This window comes from Sinocyclocheilus anshuiensis, unplaced genomic scaffold (assembly GCF_001515605.1).
Source record: "Sinocyclocheilus anshuiensis isolate Anshui unplaced genomic scaffold, SAMN03320099.WGS_v1.1 scaffold590, whole genome shotgun sequence".
In the NCBI taxonomy this organism is placed as follows: domain Eukaryota; kingdom Metazoa; phylum Chordata; class Actinopteri; order Cypriniformes; family Cyprinidae; genus Sinocyclocheilus; species Sinocyclocheilus anshuiensis.
Window position 1 is genome coordinate 352399 of NW_015544192.1, and position 19550 is coordinate 371948.

The window sequence follows — 19550 nt, forward strand, 5'->3', positions numbered from 1 at the left end:
TATACACACACACACACACACGTGTGTGTGTGTGTATAATTTTTTTTTTTTTTTTAATTAAATTAAATGAATGAATGAAGTAGGTACATTTCCCTAAACAGATGTCTTTTCTGTGCATTAGACAACTAGTGCATTAGTGCATTATCTTGTAGAGTAAATGATGTGGACAGTGTGTTCTTTTGGCATTAATGCCGCTGCTGAACATCCAAAAATTGAACTAGCTTCATCAGCTGTTTATTCTGATCAAAGCTGAAGCCAGATGGCCCCTCTGTGTGTTACATGAGAAGACTGCTGATGGCAAGAATGCGGTAAATGATGAGTGACAGAAATCGACAGAAAAAGACACTGCACAACTGCCCTTCAACAAAATTCCTTTAGACATGTTGACAATTCAAGCAGAAAAGATACCAAAGGTCTTTGAAAGACAACTAAAAATACAACTAGATGTTTACATTTTCTAAAAAAAAGTGGTGCTTGCTTGTGCAAGTCACCTACAGAACATGATGCTTGCTTATACAAAGGTCTTCAACACCAAAAAAAAAAAAAAAACACTGCACAACTGCCCTTCAACAAAATTCCTTTAGACATGTTTACAATTCAAGCAGAAAAGATACCAACGTCTTTGAAAGACAGCTAAAAATACAACTAGATGTTTACATTTTCTGAAAAAAGTCGCCTACAGAACATGATGCTTGTACAAAGGTCTTCATCACTTTCCAAAGGCACCATGGACCCCTTGGTGTACAGAGCAAAGACCCCGTTACATATTGTATAAAAGTGAGTGTTGCATTTCAAGCCTCACCTATAACAGAATGAACACTGTGCCGTATTATACATGGCACAACCAATAAAAATCTTTAACATTCAAATTCTGTTGAGGTTAAATGCACTTAGATTCCAGAGACCACAAAGTTGTACATAATAATAGTAATAAACTAATTATAGTATTAATAATACAAAGTAAGCATAATAGTAAATAATAGTATTTAAGTTTTTAAGTATTTAAGCATAATAGTAATAATTCTAATTAATTTAAAAGTTTGTTTACATAATATATGTCTGTGTGCTATTTATATGTATATATAAATACACACACATATATTTATGCATTTAAGAAATATATGTAATATATATTTATATATAAGAAAAATCATATATAAATATGAATAATGATACTTACTTTACCGTGCACCACAAATGAACCAACATGTACTGTAAACCTCTTTTCCTACATCCACTTAGGAGAATAAGCAGCAGTAAAGAGAGACTGTGTGTGAAATGTCAAAGTATTGAAGGTTGTCTCCATTGATCACTGCTCTGCTCCCCAACATTTTTCAATCTTGCAACACCAGACCGCTGTCAGCCTGCAGTATTGATTTTGCTGTTTATTGTTACTTCGTTTACAGTGCTTGTATCAACCCTTCATGACCATTCCCTGCCCACTCCATCTGCGACTATAAACACATATGTACGTAGGCTGTCTACTGTATTAACATAAACCGATCTAGTTGCAAATGATTTGCAAATGATCTCCGTTCCTCTCTCAAACGTCTCATTATTTTTGTGCCACTACAGCAATTCATAAACAAGAACCTAAACTCAATTAAACACACAATGTTCAGGTTGAAAAGTTCATCAGATCTTCAAAGGAACGTTTCGGTTTTGAGCTAAACGGTGTGCTGTGTGTGAGCGCTGCGACTGGGACAAGTGGGAGTAAAAGGATTGATGGAGAAACGAAACAGAGAGGAACTAAAGCCCCAACCCAATGTGATGAGACCGAGATGCCGGGGGAGGGAGGAGATCTCCATAGATCAGAGGTGAAGGACGAGAGGGATGAAAGAAAGATGGCACCCACTTGGGGAATGATTGATGCAATGGAATGTATTAGAGAAACCACAGCATGTCAAACGTTAATGCGAGCTGAAGTGTTTTCATGTTATCAGTTTGTAATCCTTAAATAAGGCAGTACTGAATTTCAGACTTAAGGCATGTCCCTTCACAAAGATTATAAAAATATGCACAATGCATCTTGAAAACAAGACATGTTGTTTGTTTGTTTTTTGTTTTGTATAAAGAAAACTTATATTAACTACTACATTATTTTAATATTGATGAATATTGATATTTTCATGAATAATTAAGCATATCACCTTTCCAGAGTCCAGAGAGGATCGTTTTTATTACTGTATTAAAGTAATGAGAATGAGATTATTCTGCATTTGGGAGATTGCGACTAGTGCTACAATGCAGAAAATTGTTAATGCTCCTAAAAATATGCTTAATTTTCTTTTTGCATAAACGCACAATGGTCCTAAAGGCATTGTTAAAACAACAGAAAGCTTTCTTTAAAGAAAGGATTGTGTGATTCCCAATCAGGCATGTCCCTGCATCCCTTTCTTACAGCAGGCTCTTTCATCTCTTCTCAGACTGTCAGGGGCTTACTGCATCTGGCTCCAATGAGCGCTTCCCAGGCAGCATAAAGGAGAAATGAGCAATAGAGATCTTTCAGGGAAAGTGCAGCAGTAATTCCATTTTAAAGCCTAAAGTGAGAAAGATGTAATTTTAGCCTCTCTGCACTTATGGGAGAAAAGGGAAAACTCTGGATTTGGCTGAGGAGACAAAAAGGGTTCGTTTTGAAACTGAATCACATTCCCTCATGGGTAGTAGGCCAAGAAAAGTACAAATACAAGACAAATCAGAGCAGTGTCAGTTCATATTTGAGCACTGATTTATGGAGGGTTAATCTGTATAATCCGATCAATGACAATGCAAAGATATTTTAGTAACTGAGAATGAGCTCCAAATTTCTAAATAAATATGGGCATGTTTTTCACACAAAGCTATCGTATGGCTTCAGAAGACATCTTGAAGACAAAATGAGGGTGAGTTAAGGATGTCAAAATGTTCCTTTTTGAGTGAACTGTCTCTTTAAGAAGCTCCATAATCCTCTTTTCCTTTTTCTGTTGTTTGGGTTTAAACCAACATTAGACTGTTAGACCTTCCAGACCTCGACTGGCTTTAATTTGTTGTTTAAATGTTACATTAACAACCATTGCATGGGAAAAAAAAACAACAAATTATTCGTATACTAGTACAAAGTAATAATAGGAAAACAAACAGCAATTGCTTAACCTGAAGCACAAAGAAGCACTGCAAACTGTTTTCTATTTTCGGCGTGTCCCTTTTTTCCATGCCCCAAGTATGCTGGGCATCCTGACCCCATGTGCACCAATTAAAGGGCCTCTAGCCGGTAAACCTGTTCTAATGGATGACATATGAACTGACTAATCATGTGGAGAATTGAGTGCCTCCTGCGAGCATGTGTGTGTGTGTGTGTGTACGGGGAGGACTGTCTTCTCTGAACCGCCTCATTATGATTCCGACGAGTTTGTTTATCAGAGCACAGCTCCACCACGGCCCCTCAGCCCCAGCCCTGCTCCAGAGATAACGGTAAACGCCCGTGCCGCCACCACCGCCGCAGCCTCTGCCGTTGTTGATTACGCTCACGGTATCTGCCTTCTGAGAGGCCTATTTGAAATTACAAACATTCTCCTCTCACATTTCTCACTTTCTCATTTGAATAAAGAGGACAGACGGGGTAATTAAGAGGGTATTAAAAAAAACATTGAAAAGGGGGACAAGTGAGGAAGATAGAGTGCAAAAGTGAGGGAGAAAAAATAGGAGAGTGGTGGAGAATAAATGAGAGCAGCCATCTCTCCAAGGCCTTTTTAATGGACTGTGACAGGAATTTATTAACAGTTGGAGCAGTGTTCAATCAAAGCGCCTGCCCGGATGAGTTGACAGTGCCTCGACTACAGTGGACCTTCGGATGGCCTCACACGTCTGTGGGGCCCTAAGGGGCCCCAGGGACTCTCACACCAAAGCAGTTAGAGAGTCAAGAAGAGGGGAGGGATGACAAGCTTGAAGTAAATTATCCTCTTGAGTCAGATGATGAATATTTCGGACCTGCATTTGTTTACATTGATGGCTTTTCTTGCACTCTCTTTCCACTCTAAATTGCACCAAAATTTCTGTGCGACTAAAATACAATTACACCTCAGAGATGTTGGAGTTAGGAAAAAAAAGCCAAAACTGTTCTGTTACGCCACTAATGAAAGGTACAATAAAACTCTGCAGAACACATACAAGATGTGTGAAGACAGATCGGTCATTGTGATGAAGGCCGCTCTAGATTGCAGGACCAGTATTCAGCTGAGGCCCTGACAAACACCAATTACCCCAGTCGACAGATAACGAGAGCAGGGTGATCATTCAGTGACGGGACATCCCATAAAGCAGCGGGGCATTACCATACTCGTGCTATACATCTCTCCACCACTTCGTTGGAGCTCCAACAGTGATGAAAGATTCACTAAATCAAGCCTGAGCTCCATTGGCACAGAAAACGACGGCACTTAATCAACAGGACAATGGCATGACTCTATTAAAATGCACAACCTAGCCTACAATGGGATGAGTCAGACAGACGGTCTCCATTATGTTTCAACAAACTGACCTGAGTGCTAATTTTCAATCATGCATGGCCTCATTACTTTCATGCATACATCCATTTGTTCGTTCAAGCTGATGTCTATCTTCCGGTTCATCCATGACTCCATTCATTACTATAACATTCTCTGCATTCATCCGTCTATCTGTCCTTCCATCATCCTTCATACCTCATCTTTATAGATCCTGTGCATATGCATAACATTTTTATAGATAGATTAAGATTAAGATTAAGATTAAGATTAAGATTAAGATTAAGATGACCATCAATTCATCCATTGATCCAGGCATTGATACTTGCATGTCATGTGACTACTAGTCAACATCAGAGATCCTTGAACACACAAATGATGCACAGGCAGATGACGGAGAGCTGTAACACATCTGCTCTCCACATTCTGACGCAACCTTGACCTCCCCTGAGTCTGACATCCTTCATTCCCCCAACATGGTCACCTCATCCAGCGTGTTATTTGCAGCCAGCTATTTGGCCGGCAAAAAGCTCCAGGGCCCTTGTCGCATTAGCATTTCCACACCAACTGCCTTTCATGAGCATGCTGCAGTTTTTAAATAAGGCAGACTCAATGGCAGAGAGGAGCTCAGAAAAAAATCAGATCATTTTGCTTTTACTGCAAGAAAGTCATGAAATTCTTGGTAGAGAGTCATCAGTTGTTTTTTTTACTATGGCTTCATTATGCAAGTGAATATGGCAGACATCTCATTGCTTGACACTGTAAACAGATCTCTGCAGGCAGTGAAGTGGCCTGTTTTGAGTTTATATACTGTGCAGTACACTACAGTTAAGGGTCGGTAAAATTGTTTTAATGTTTTTGAAAGAAATCTCTCAGGATGCATTTATTTGCATTTATTTAATCAAAAATACAGTAAAAACAGTGACATTGTGAAATGTTATAATAATATTATATAACTGTTTCCTATTTGAATATATTTTTAAATATAATTTATTCCTGTGATGGCAAAGCTGAATTTTCAGGATTCAGCCATTACTCCAGTCTTTAAAGTCACAAGATACTTCAGAAATCATTCTAATATGCTGATTTGGTTTTCAATAATTTTATTATTCAATAATTCAATCATTGTTATTATTATCAATGCTGGAAACAGTTGCACTACTTAACATTTTTGTGGAAACTGTCATACGTTTTTTCAGGATTCTTCGATGAATAGAAAGTTCAGCAGAACAACATTTATTTGAAAGAATGTTTTGTAATAATGTAAAAGTCTTTACTGTCACTTTTGATCAACTTGATGCATCCTTGCTGAATACAAGTATTAATGTGTATATGTAGTTATATGTGTAGTTGCAATGTATATATACTGCCAATAATTTTGTATTTTGTTTAAAATGTATTATTTTAACATTTGATGTAGGAGTGTTCCTGTGTCAATGGGGTCTGATTCACAGAGAATGCATGTCCTCATAAATGTATACCTTAAACACAACGTTAAGTTGCTTTGGATAAAGGCATCTGTCAAATATAAAATGTCCAAAAAATAAGGTTCTAACCTTATTTACTTCCAGTACTTCTCTTCTCTCATCGCTGGTTGCACGCATTTGATTGGCCATTCGGTCATCCAGTTTAGAACTCTCATCCTCTACATACGGGATAAGTTGCTGAAAAAGAAAGACAGAATGAAATTACCACATAGTGACTTTTTGATTACTTCACTGTTATACACTCATTTTTGTGTTTGCCACTGATGGCACCACAGGAACACGCTCAGTTCCAATCCCTTCACTAGCAACTATCCTGAGGTGTGACGTCAAAAGCAGCAGCCAGGGAAAATATAAAGCCTATTTCACACTTCAAAAAACAATCAGGCTCTGGTTAAACATCTACTAAATGATGTTTGTTAATTGTCATTAAATGCACAGATATTTTAAAAAAGCAGTCAATAGTGAAAGATGCTTTTTGGTCAAAATGGTGTAGTCACGGGCATCTACCAGCAGGCTATCCAGCCAAAACCCTGACCCTATTCTGTGAACAACAATAAAAAAAGAGCCAGGTTTTTTGCCCACCCTTTTTGCAAATCAAAAAACTTAGCCAATTAGAAAGGTAGTGACTGAAGAGATGGAATAGTTTGATTCAGTGGCATAAGTTATAATCTCCTACGGCACATTTAAAGCAACTGCACTTTTTTTTTACCTTGAAATATCAGTTTCTGATGGTACACTGATTTCTAATAAGGAGAATGGCTTCGGTTTCTTTCTCACACTCCTCCCCAAACGTCTGTTCTGAGATTATGTAAGTTTGGTGAGCAGATATGAAATTCTGCAAAAAGGGGTGGACTGCTTTACGGCAGCCACAAATTCACATGTATAGCTATCCACTGTAACACAGTGATATACACTCACCGTCCACGTTATTAGGTACACCTGTTCAACTGCTCGTTCACTCAAATATCTAATCAGCCAATCGCATGCCAGCAACTTAGAGGAGTGGAGAATGGCCAGACTGGTTCGAGTTCATAGAAAGTCAACAGTAACTCAAATAGCCACTCATTACAACCAAGGTTTACAGAAGATCATCTCTGAATGCACGTCGAACCTTGAAGCAGATGGGCTAAAGTGGCAGAAGACCACACTGGGTGTCACTCCAGTCAGCTAAGAACAGGAAACTGAGGCTCACCAAAATTGGACAACAGAAAAAGATTGGATAAAAGCTTGCCTGGTCTGATGAGAGTTCTGAAGACAAAAGGGGGTCCAACCTGGTACTAGCAAGGTGTACCTAATAATTATAAAGTGGCCGGTGAGTGCATTTAAGTCAAAAATTCCACTCATTTAACCGTAGGGAACTAAAAATACACAAAACTGCATACAAAAAAAAAATTAAAGAAAAATAAAATTCCTTATCATCTTCTAACAAATTCTGAATCAGTTAATAATTTTTTTTAATCACTTTTTCTATCCAAAGAGTCTTGCAATCCTATTATTACAAGGCCAGTCTCACTGGAAAAACCTCGGGTTAAGTGCCCTGCTCAAGGGCACAATGATGACAGTACATGAATTGCCCCGCTTGTGGGGTTTAAACTTGCAAACCTTCAGATTACAAACATAGATATTCAATCACTGAGCTACCACAAACCATGGCTACAAAGGTACAGCAATGATTTATTTATTTTTAATGCTCAACTGTAAATGAATGAGGTACCTTTCAAATTTCACCTGTATAAATCAGGGTCACTACACAAGACTCAGGTATTTATTTGATTATTTACTTGCCACAATTAATCTGATGCCTTCCTGACATCTTGGATTAAAAATGAATGGAAAAAGATACGGTGGTATTTGTGAACAGAGAAGCAGCCAGAGACTCACCGCGCCTTCAAAAAAATCCAACTGAGGTGCGTAGACCAAAAAAGGTTTCCCAAAGGTGAAGAGCTTGAAAAAAGTCTGTACACTCAAACATCAAAGCATCACAAGCGAGATGAGAACAATATAAGCAATTTACTGAAAGAATCAAGGCAAACGTTTCGGTCACATGTTGACCATTTTCAATGCCAAGCTAACAGTGTTAGAACTAGAAGCCATCTTAATTTGAGGAATCACATGATAATTAAAGAGATCACATGATCAATCAGGACACACACAGATCAAAAAAACAAACCAAAAAAAAAAAAAAAGCCACAATGTGTGTATTTGTGAACAGAAACATCAATTTTGATAGTTGGTTTATCTCTAGGCAGTTTAAAAATGAGCGCCCTGAACTAGGGTTAAGCTGGGCCATTATCCAAAGCTACATGTGAAAGCCTGAAAAAATAATCACAAAAAGTATCCGAGCACAAAAACTACCATGGTTTGAATACAATTTCATGCAAACATTTACTGTGGTGATCTATTGTCTAAACAACACAAGAGCTTAAGATATGAGATTGTAAAGTTAAACAACCTGGTGAAGCCCCAGTAATGGATTATTGCATAATTCAAAAGCCTTAAACAGAGAAATCAGATCTTGGGTCTTAGGTTTTAAATTTTGTAACATAACAGCCATCTGTTATTTTGCCTAAATAAATCACTCAACAGGCACTGGCCTTTGGCTTTCAAATTCAACTTCACAAATTGTCTGAGCCCTCTCAACAGCCTTGGACAGGGTTACAGTAAAAGCAGACCCTCAATTTACAGCAGAACAATGGTTTAAGTTCTATCCACATGTGCTTTCTGTTAAAGTGTCTCATTCTTTTCGTGAGGTTCTATCATTCTGTGACCTTGCCAAACAGACAGTGGTCTCACAGCTCTGCTGGCACCAGATCATGATCTCCTCGCTTTAACATCACAGTGACACCTGCTGGTGTTCTGGATGAGCAATCAGTGCATGCAAGTGAAGAAAAATGCCCTCATTTCTGCATAGACAGTGGTTTTCTCATAACGGGCATAAAAACAAATTCTAACTCTCTCATTCAAAAATAGCTGCATTTAAATGTTGTTATTATTATTATTAATAAAGTTCAGATACTCTAGTATATTCTTTAATTCTGTAAACATCCGAGAACTTTGAGTTCAAGAACTACTTAAGTAATATAACACCCAGTCCTATCGTGCAAACTTCAATTGGAAACGACTGGAAAAACTTTTTTCAAGACTTTTATTGTTATTGTGTAACTGACTATTAATGAGTTATTAGTGTGACAACATCATTACAATGAAAATAAACTGGAGGGAAATAGCACATGAATAGCTGACAAGAAATACTTTTAGGAAGTTGATATTGACATGAAATACTTGTTGATATGTCCTGCGGTGACATGCTATACTTCTTTTCAAACTATTTTATATCATTTTACCAATTCATTTATTATGCATGCAGCTCATATTATGAGGCTTATGAGGAATATACTGAGGAACGTTTGGACTTTTAAGACCATTTAAACAGAATTAGTGGAGGTTAAAAGGTCAAAGGTAAAATTAAAAATGTAGTTATTACCTAAAATATACAAATTCCCTTATTAATATACATTTCAAAACCTTGATAAAACATGTAACGCATCAACAACCCCATTACAAGTTAATATATTTTATAAATCTAAAGATCTACACTACCAATAAGTTTGGGGTCTGTAAGATTTTTCAATGTTTTTGAAAGTCTCTTATGCTTACCAAGGCTGCATTTATTTGATAAAAAATACAGTAAAGCTGTAATACTGTGAAATATTATTATGATATAAAATAATTATTTCATACACAAATGTATGGTTGCTCTCTTGAAGCAACACATACAGGTTGCTACAAAAAATCCTTAGATCCTTCAAACATATTTTAAAATGTATTTTATTCCTATGATGGCAAAGCTGAATTTTCAGCAGCCATTACTCCATTACTGATTTGGTGCTCAATATTATTATTATATATAATAATTATTAATTATTATTATTATTATTATTATTATTATTATTATTATTATTAATGCAGCATAATATTTTTATGGAAAGCCTGATACATTTTTTCCTCAAAATTCTTAAAAAAAAAAAAAATCCTTTGTAACAATATAAAACTGTCACTTTACTGTCACTTGACCAATTTAACACCTCTTTGCTGAGAAGTATTCATTTCTTTAAAAAAATATATAACTGATCCCAAACTTTTGAACAGTAGTGTAAGTCTGCCCTTTTCCCTTTTTATTTCTTTTCGTCAAACTTTAACACAAAAACAGCAGTGCAAAGGTAACCAATGAACAGCTTAAATGATCTATAATTTCAGCAGCAACAGGAAAATCAAGTCCCACATTCTGAATCACTCATATTTCATGGGTCTGCGGTTTACAGAACAGACCTTACAAGCTTTAGGCTGTCACATGCCAGCAGAAAAGCAAGAAGGAAAAATCTGATCATATGAAATGCAAAGGAGGGAGAGAGAAAAGCCCCTGGCAGGTTCGTCAAGGAAGTGAATGCATCAAACCACAGGCGGGTGACCGGCCCAGCAGAGAGAGAAAAGACACAAGCCGTAGCTCGAGGACTGATTTAATTAGCTTTGCACACTTTAGGTCCGAAGAATTTTAGAAAAGAACAAGAACCAATACAATTTCTGAACCAAACTCACATTGAGTTTCAAAGGAAGTACCCACCTGTCGGCAACAAGTGGAGCAAGAAAGAGCCAGCTAGTTAATATAACGCGGACAACACATTACTCAAGGTCCAGACACTAAAAGATGGATGTGCTCTGCCAGCTGCCTGAAAACAATGATTCAGTGAGGTTCACTCGGGTTGATTACATTGAAGTGGATGGAAAAAGTGAGGTGGTAAATGAAATGACATGGCTATTTCGTTTGCGTTGTGCAGGAAATTCCACCGTTGGGAGCCGGTGATTGCCTGGGTTGGAAAATGCTGACATGAGGGACTTCGCCAGCTGTTCATTACAGAGCGCCGCAGCTAATTAGCAAGGTGATGAGGTAATGCCACTGGCTCCATTATAGCACTTCCTGTTTGGGGAGAAAGCGCAACAGGAGCTAAAGAGAACACCTGAAATCCAAAAAGACGAGGCTGAGCCATAATAAATATCCTGTTAGCACAGGAGCACTTCTGTTAATGAGAAGAAAGAACCTGAATTTCCAACTCTCAAGGCTGTTGTTCATACCCTCCAGTTAAAGCAACTGCAGATCTAATGACTTTATTCCACCGCTCTTTTCAATAAAAGAAAAAAGATTGCACGAATGATGCTTAAATGACTCAACAGACCAGCTGTGCATTCGATCCAACTCTAAAGGGCTTAATTTGCTCTCATACACATTTGAGTCTTAATTCCTGAGGGCCAAATTATGTCTAAATCACAGCAACACTTCATGTTTCATATGTGCCTGTGACTCATGACTCAAGGCAAAATTAGAGCATATATATCCTTTCTTCTCGATTTGAACATGATATTTTATTCCAGAAGTCATAACAGCAGTGCTTCAGAAGATCTGAAAAAACATTCAAGCTCTTGTAGAGCTTGTACTTTGCAAGTCCAGACATTACGTCAATGAGCTCTTAGGGTGACCAAACTGAGTCAGTGGGAATCTCAGTTGGACTCAATCACTAGATCACTTCAATGCTAATAGGAAGCCAAGCTGACAATGTGATTCAAGGATCTTTCCTCTGCTGGAAATTGAAAGCTAGCACTCACAAGGTGCAGTAATTAAAACATTCACAGGCGAGTATATGTTATGGATGGACAGAATTCCCTCAAGTACGAGATCAAATGAACACACTCTTAAATATTCACTCAAACTACACTTTTAAGTTATCAACCCCTTGTAATATAATTAGGCTAAATACTTTTGAGAAATTTGTTTAAAAAGATGCACACACATACGAGACTCTTCAATCATGTCAGTGGCCTAGAAAAGGCTGTATTATTCTATATAGGCCAGTGTTTATCAACCTTTTTGATTCAAAGACCCCCCATTGTCCAAAACAATATTCAAAAGGCCCCATGATGACTTTTCCAGTTGTTTGTGATTTACTTGTTAAGAAATAAAGACAAGGATTTTTAGAAATATTTTTACACACATTTTCTACTTAATATACATTATTTTTAACAAAAAAATATATATATTTAATGCTCATGTAGTTTTATGATTTTATTTATATGACCGGGTCTAGGAATGACTTTTAAAATGAAGCCACGACATATATCCAGGTTTTTCAAGACAATGGTAAACCTGGTTCTTCAAAGAAAAAAATAAGTTATCGAGGGGGTGCGAGATTTTGCGAGATTTGTGAGATTTCACGAGAAGTCCCCGTGTACCACATATGCAAAGTGTGTGGCTCAGTGCTTAGCAAAGAAAGTTTTTAGGTGGAAACAGTAGGCTTGTTTAAACAAATATTGTACTTGAATTTTGTTTTCAATATAAATAACTGCATTCTGTGAGCTTACATGGGATATATTGGTACTACCTGGTTCTTCAATGGAAACAAAAAGAAATATATACATAAATATAAACATAATAAATAAAATAACTGCAGATCTAAATGACTTTATTTCACTGCTCTCTTTGATCAAAGAAAAGAGACTGCATGAATGACTGGCTTATACAACTCAACACACCAGCTTGAGTAAAGTAAATATCTTGATTTTTAGTTGTTAAAAATTAAAAAAATAGGTTCCATATTCAGAACCGAATTACTTAATATCATGAAAAAAGTGAAATGTAAGTCTGTTTCGTTTAAACTAGACTGGACTGTGATAGAGAAAGCATAATCTCACCTCAGGAGGGATGGGGTCCAGGCCAGCACAATTTTCATTGCATTTGTCATAGACGAGACGGAGCTTGCGGAAAAGAACGGAGAGCATCCGCAAGTGCTCCTGCAGTTTCCCCAACCGGTCCTGATGAGTGTTAGGATGATAGGTGACTCCATTCGGCAGCTGAGTGAGAAGACAGGGAGAAAGAGAGTCAGCAGAGTACGTTTTCATCTGTGGATGGATGCTTTTGAGGGGATGAACTTACCTGCATGTTTCTCAGCAGCTGAAAGATCTCCATGGTTCGTAAGACGATGTCCTGCACCGTCTCCTGTCCGATCCGACAGAGCGAGGCTGTGTTCACATCCCGAGCTGCCTGAGCCTGTTGCCCGGGGAACTGGGCCAGAGGAGGGGTTGTCATGGGGACGGTGGGATGTGGGTGGCTATTTGGTAGGACCCTATGGCATGTCTGTTAACAATATATGTTCATGACTGTATGAGAGAGCGAGAGAGAGAGTATTGGAATGTAAACTGAACCATACACCTAAAACATATAAACATAACAAACCAAACATCACATTTTAGCATTATATAGTCAAATTATAAACAATACATAAAAAACAATAACATACAAAAGCAAGTGACAACACATAATAATATAGTCGTAACAGAATAAACATTTAGATACAACAAAATCTATTATTTAGCTCTACATTGAGCTACTATTATCAAAGCTTGAATGTCTAACGAAACTGGACAAACAGCAACTATCAGCCATAACATGTATGTAACAGAAACACAGAAAATGTTTTTCGTCTAAATATATGCAAACATTAACAGCGTTTAAATACCTTGTTAGTGCTGTTGACAAGACGTCATGTTTTCCGTGCTGTGTTCTCGTCCGAGTCAGCCCTCGCGAGATTTCACGAGAAGTCACCGCGTCTCACATATGTAAAGTGTGTGGCTCAGTGCTTAGCAAAGAACAATTTTTGATGGAAACAGTATGTTTGTTTAAACAAATATTGTACTTGAATTTTGTTTTCAATACAAATATCTATATTCTACAGGCTAATATGGGATATATTGTTACTAAATGTATAGTGGAAATGCGAGTACGCTTTTTAGCTGAAGGTGCAGTGCGCCATCTAGCGTTCACTAATATTTTACATATAGTTTTGCATTTTTTATGTTTTATTTTATTATGTATGCCACATTTAAAAATCCTAGTGCTTCTTAAAAATGGTCATCTGCTACCTACAGTCCTGTAATATGATTTGGATTAAATAAAACTGTGAAGCTGTATGTGTCTGTTTGCATCTGAAGAAACTGTCAATGCATCATTGGAAATTAAAAGATTAAAGTTGCATAATGATCTCAAATCATTGGTTCATGACAGAAAAACAAAGATAGATCTTCATACTGAATCAATTTGTGTGGTTTTAAACAACAACTGAAAACGAATCAATCACAACTTCAGACTCCCTGTGATCAATAACAACGATTTCACTTGAGTTCAAGTCTGTTTTGTAGACGTGCTCTTTTGCTTATGTCTATTTATATGCCTAATAATCCTACATATCCTTTTTCAATATCAAAGAAGATGATTCCATATAATTGAGGTAATTTGGGGTCTGTGTGGCTTTCAGAGACGTAGGTCTTTCATTGTAAACCGGAGTGATCTTGTTCCTCTCACTAGAGAATATGCACTTACACACAACAGTTTGCTGATTACTCTTCTTATTCACAGTGTGTAAAGCCACACAGGGACTCCCACTTCAAAAGGGCTTTTCTCTGTATATTTTGATTATTAGCTTGACTTGATTTTCTATCCTCATCCAGTGGACTATAAGAGGATTAGACCATGGATGAGCAGGAGGTACAATGAGATACAGTATTTCACTTAAAAGAGAATGAAAACAAGAGAGTGAGAGATAGCAATGGCGCAAATTAAGCTGCTTGTTCTTTTGATGGGCATTCCTTTGAATAATACATCCAACAAGGGAATTACGAGATGGAAAACAACATTTGTGTAGAACCCTGTTCTAGATTTGATTTAAATTCTCTGTTTATTATATGTAAAAGTATCTGATGGAAGAATAAGAGAGTTTGTTTGGAAGATCCTTAAACATGAAATATCTCATCCATCAATTTAAGAGTATAAACGAAGATCACCAGGTAAGTGACAAAAAACACAAAAGTTTTTTGAAAGTGGACAAAGTTGTAACGTTGTACATTCATCAGTTTAATTATGAGTGATAAAAACATACCAAAGATGCTTCTGTAAGGCAAATACACCAAACTGTACACTACCAACAAATACAAACATACTTTTCAATTTTAATATTCACTTTTCAATATATTTTTTACTGAATATAGGAATATGGGTAAAACTTTACAATAAATTCCCTTTTAGATAACTACATTAGTTAACATAAACAATAAAAATAATTTAATGCTAACTTCAACGTTTCCTAATACATTATTCAAATCAAAGGTTTTATCCGTTAATAGCCTACTATTTAATAGACCCGAGCTAATATGAGCTTACAATGATCAGTTGTGTTTTTTAACAACTAACAAATATTAATGAACACTGTAACTGCACTGCTTATTGTTAGTAACTCTTGTAACTAATGGAATCTTATTGTAAAGTGTTACCATAATATGAATATTCAGTCTTTGCTCTAGGAGTGTAAAACATAATATTGGAAATGGGACAAAATTACTGATCAGTCCTGTAGTAATAAAAGAAATGAAAAGATCTCTCAGCGTTACAGAAATAAGAACGAAAAAGAATGAAAAGAAACAAACAAACAAACCTAAGATCAACAATAAGATGAACGTACTTTTGATTTGTGGTAATTATCCTTTTAAATAAGGGATGGTTCAAAGTGTACAGTACATTACACCAGCACAGTAGTCCTGTTTGCTGATGACAAAAAATAAACATGAATGAAAAAAAGTAAATCGACTGAACAAATAATGTTATTGCATGACTATTCAAATTTATTTTCATTGCTAAAGTACCTTCTTACCTGGCTCAGTTAATTAGATTTGGCACATTTCAACAAGTTATTTTCCTGACAGATCTATTCACAACAAATTCTTCTTAAAGGGATAGTTCACCCAAAATAAAAATTCAGGTATTTAAACTCACCTTCATGCCGTTCCAAACCTGTATGACTTACTTTCTTTTACAGAACACAAAAGAAGAACAATGGGCTCCGAACAACTTTCATGAATAAATTAAAAAAAATAAGAGCAATCATACAGGTTAGAAAATTTTCATTTTTGGGTAACCATCCCTTTAAATCCAAATTAGTGAAAAAACACACAAGAACAGAGGTGTCTGAAATCCAAAAAGACCTGATTTTGAAAATAAAACTTATGAAATTATTATCTTTTGTCCCTTTGGACCAGGGTCATTCTTTAATATAAAAGTCTCTGGGTGTTTCACTTTGTGGGGTCTTGACAGAGGCTACAGTCAGCCCTTTGGTCCGCCTGATGCTCCAGTTGAATGGTTACTGAATGGAAACTGTATGAGGTGAAACAGGTCTGGGTCATTTCTCTCAACACCGCCTGTGGCTCTACGGTATCATCTAAAGAGTTAAAAATGAACAGACGGTTATAAACTCACGGCTAGGGTGAATATTTCAGATATATGTTTTTGCTTTAGGTTATGCAGATAAATGCCAAAAGATTCCATATGGAGTTAAAAGTGTTACCTATAGCCACATGAGCAGAGAGCACAGCCTGGTTCATTGTCAAGGCCCAGATGTGAAGGTTGTGCACAGCTTTGACACCCTTTACTCTGAGCAGTTGTTCCCTCACCTCATTATAGTTCACACCAGCCGGCGTACCTGTGGAGGAGAAACACTGAGGCTGAGGAGTTCCTAATTAAAATCTTCATGTTCCAAGAAATGTTTTAATGAGGATAAGATGAAAAATGAAACAACCTTCCATAGAATGCCTAGTGGCCAATTAAACAGCTTGTATTTATTTATAGATACTTACAGTATATTTAAGATTTGCCTTCAATTAATTTGCCAGTCACAAGTTTTGACAGACCTACTTATTCATCATTATTTCTACATTCTAAATTAAGAATAATAGTTAACTCATCAAAACTGAAATTGCACGATGGAAGTATGACAATTTTGTGGTGACCCGAAATTTACAAATTAAATTAATCAAAACTATCTTTTACAGCAGTTAATTCAGGTCCTAGAATTTGATTGATGATGTTTCACTGTTTTAATCGCTCAGTTTGTCCGTGTTTGCATGTTCCTATTAGCAATGAAGATGAGTGTCTCTTTCTTAAAGGTTAAATCATACATAACCTGGAGGTGGTGAGAAGAGACAATTGATTAATCAACCATTTGTTCAAATGATTCGTTCAAAAACACTGATTCATTCAGAAACAAAACCAGTGACGGTCATAATATGTGAGTCACTGAATCATTCACTCAACCAGGAACAAAATCAGTGACATCATTATGAGTGATTCAGTCATTCACGTAACTGATTCCCTCAAAAACACTGATTCATTCAGGAACACCACTATTGCAGATTCACAGACATAACAGATTCTCTTTTAGCTTCTTATGGGACTATTTTCATTGGAAGAACTAAAATAGACATACTTTGTCTGTAAACTTGTGACGTAAACATATTTATAAGCTTTTTTAAAGTCACCACTCTTTACCTAAATTACAGCTCTATGATTTCTGAAGCATAACTGAAACAGCAAAAAACACAAGACATTTGTACCTTCCATTAAAACAATAATAATGTCCCTCATGATGGTGAGTGTGGTTCCCAGGACAAACAGAGAAAACAGGAAGGTGCAGATGGGATCTGCAATTTTATATTCGGGCTATAAAAAGAAAAGAAATCAGTTTTTCATTAGTATTATGCCATCAAAAGTGGATCTATACTTATCATTATCTGCCACACTATTACATTAAAATGCATTAAGACAACACTAGTATTCCCTCATAACAAACAGCTACTGGTTAAGCCAATGTTACTTTTATATTAAATACTGCTGGTTCATCAGTTACGACTCATCAGACCTAAGAATTTAAATGGCTAATAATCTCTTACCTTAAAAAAGATGACGAGAGCACTGACAAGCACACTGACACTCTGTAGAAGGTCTCCAATAACATGGACAAATGCTGCCCTGACGCTAGCATTAGCTTGTTGTCTTTTACCAGACCCATGCTCCTCGACATCATAATGATTAGCGTTAGAATTGCTGTGGCCGTTTTTATTCCTATGGTCGTGACTGTGGCTGTGGCCACCGCTCAGACCACCGTGACTATGGCCATGACCTGACTGATGCAGAGTGAAGGCCATTCTGCACAGAGAAGGACAGACAGAAGGTCAGCTTTCACAGCAAATAACGATTTTGTTAAAATGCCATAGATTAGTTAATTATTAGATTAGGGCTATTAATAGTGTGCCGATATATTCCGAAATAAAACTGCATTGCTCAGTGAGGTTTTTGCCTTACATAATGTTGGCCAGTACAGCACAGCCAGAAGTAATGAGCATGACTGTGCCCTCAATAGTGAAGTCATCATGAATGAGCCGTTCCACTGCCAGATACACCAGCACACCAGTCACCAGCCAAATGGTGAAGACAGATAGCAGAGCACCCAAGATTTCTGAAAATACCCAGTAGTATTTAAGTAGATGAAATTACAATTGTACTTCGTATAGTTCACTAGCATACATCAAGAATATATAAGAAGTACTATGAATACACTACTGTTTAAATATTTGGGGTAAGATTTTTAAATACTTTTGAAAGAGGTCTCTTATGCTCACCAAGGCTGCATTTATTTGATAAAAAATACAGAAAAAAATCTGTGTAATATTATTAAAATTTAAAATAACTATATTGAACTGTCATATTAAAAAGTAATGTATTCTTGTGATGGCAAAGCTGAATTTTCAGCAGCCATTACTCCAATCTTCAGTGTCACAAGATCCTTCAGGAATTATTCTATGCTGTTTTGGTGCTTAAGTAGCATTTCATATTACTAGCAATATTAAAAATGGTTGTCATGCATAATATTTTTTGTGGAAAAATTATTTGGTCAGGATTCTTTAATGAAAAAAAGTTCAAAAGAGCAATTTATTTGAAACAGAAATATTTTTAACATATTAAATGTCTTTACTGTCACTTTTGATCAATTTAATGTATTAAATAAATAAATTACTAATCCCAAACTTTTGAATGGTAGTTGTATTTATTTTTGTATATATAGTGTACTGTTTTAAAAATAGTACTATTTAAAAATCCATCCAGGAGTTTTGAGCCACATGACAACAATTTACTGTTCTACAAGTCCAGTCACCTGATCGATGCCAGCCATAATTGAGAGTGTGTGTAGCAGGTCTGGACGACAGCCACAACGAGCACAAACTGATGATGAAGCTGGTGAGGTCCACGAGCAGGTGTGCGGCATCTGTCATCACTGCCAGACTCCCAGCAAAATACCCACCTGTACACAGACCAGACAGCAGCGCATATTCACCAGCAATCCTTTGTGTGTGCAAAAACAAGTATGGCAGCCAATTTGCAGCCAATCAGAAGTATGGGTCACACACCTAAGATCTCGCCCACCATGAAGACCAGACACACTACTGAAACAATGTATAGGCGTTTCTTGGCAAGCTTTTTTTCACGCTCTCGGTCCTCCAGGGCACGGCTGTTATCGTGACAGTGCTTACTATCCTTCATCTCACCTGAGGACATACTGGAACAGTAGAAGAAACAGTCATAAATTTAAAGGGGTCATATGATGCGATTTCAATTTTTCCTTTCTCTTTGGAGTGTTACAAGCTCTTGGTGCAT

The 19550-nt window shown here is 36.7% G+C and overlaps 2 protein-coding genes across 2 annotated transcripts in view; both read right to left on the bottom strand.

Annotated features, from left to right (window-relative positions):
* LOC107696532 (mediator of RNA polymerase II transcription subunit 30) overlaps positions 1-13595 on the bottom strand; it is a 22658-nt gene extending 9063 nt beyond the window's left edge. Inside the window, exons 1-4 of the mRNA XM_016496891.1 lie at positions 13534-13595; positions 12951-13174; positions 12710-12868; positions 6038-6145 (exon numbers count right to left, since the gene is read on the bottom strand). Of these exons, the coding sequence (XP_016352377.1) occupies positions 6038-6145; positions 12710-12868; positions 12951-13103 (420 nt within the window). The 5' untranslated portion in view covers positions 13104-13174; positions 13534-13595. The remainder of the gene's footprint in view (positions 1-6037; positions 6146-12709; positions 12869-12950; positions 13175-13533) is intronic.
* A 2335-nt stretch (positions 13596-15930) lies between these two features.
* The window catches only part of LOC107696534 (zinc transporter 8-like), a 6241-nt gene continuing 2621 nt past the window's right edge, over positions 15931-19550 (bottom strand). Inside the window, exons 2-8 of the mRNA XM_016496894.1 lie at positions 19304-19452; positions 19051-19197; positions 18201-18354; positions 17789-18044; positions 17453-17558; positions 16408-16542; positions 15931-16281 (exon numbers count right to left, since the gene is read on the bottom strand). Coding sequence (XP_016352380.1) covers positions 16136-16281; positions 16408-16542; positions 17453-17558; positions 17789-18044; positions 18201-18354; positions 19051-19197; positions 19304-19452 — 1093 coding nt within the window. The 3' untranslated portion in view covers positions 15931-16135. The remainder of the gene's footprint in view (positions 16282-16407; positions 16543-17452; positions 17559-17788; positions 18045-18200; positions 18355-19050; positions 19198-19303; positions 19453-19550) is intronic.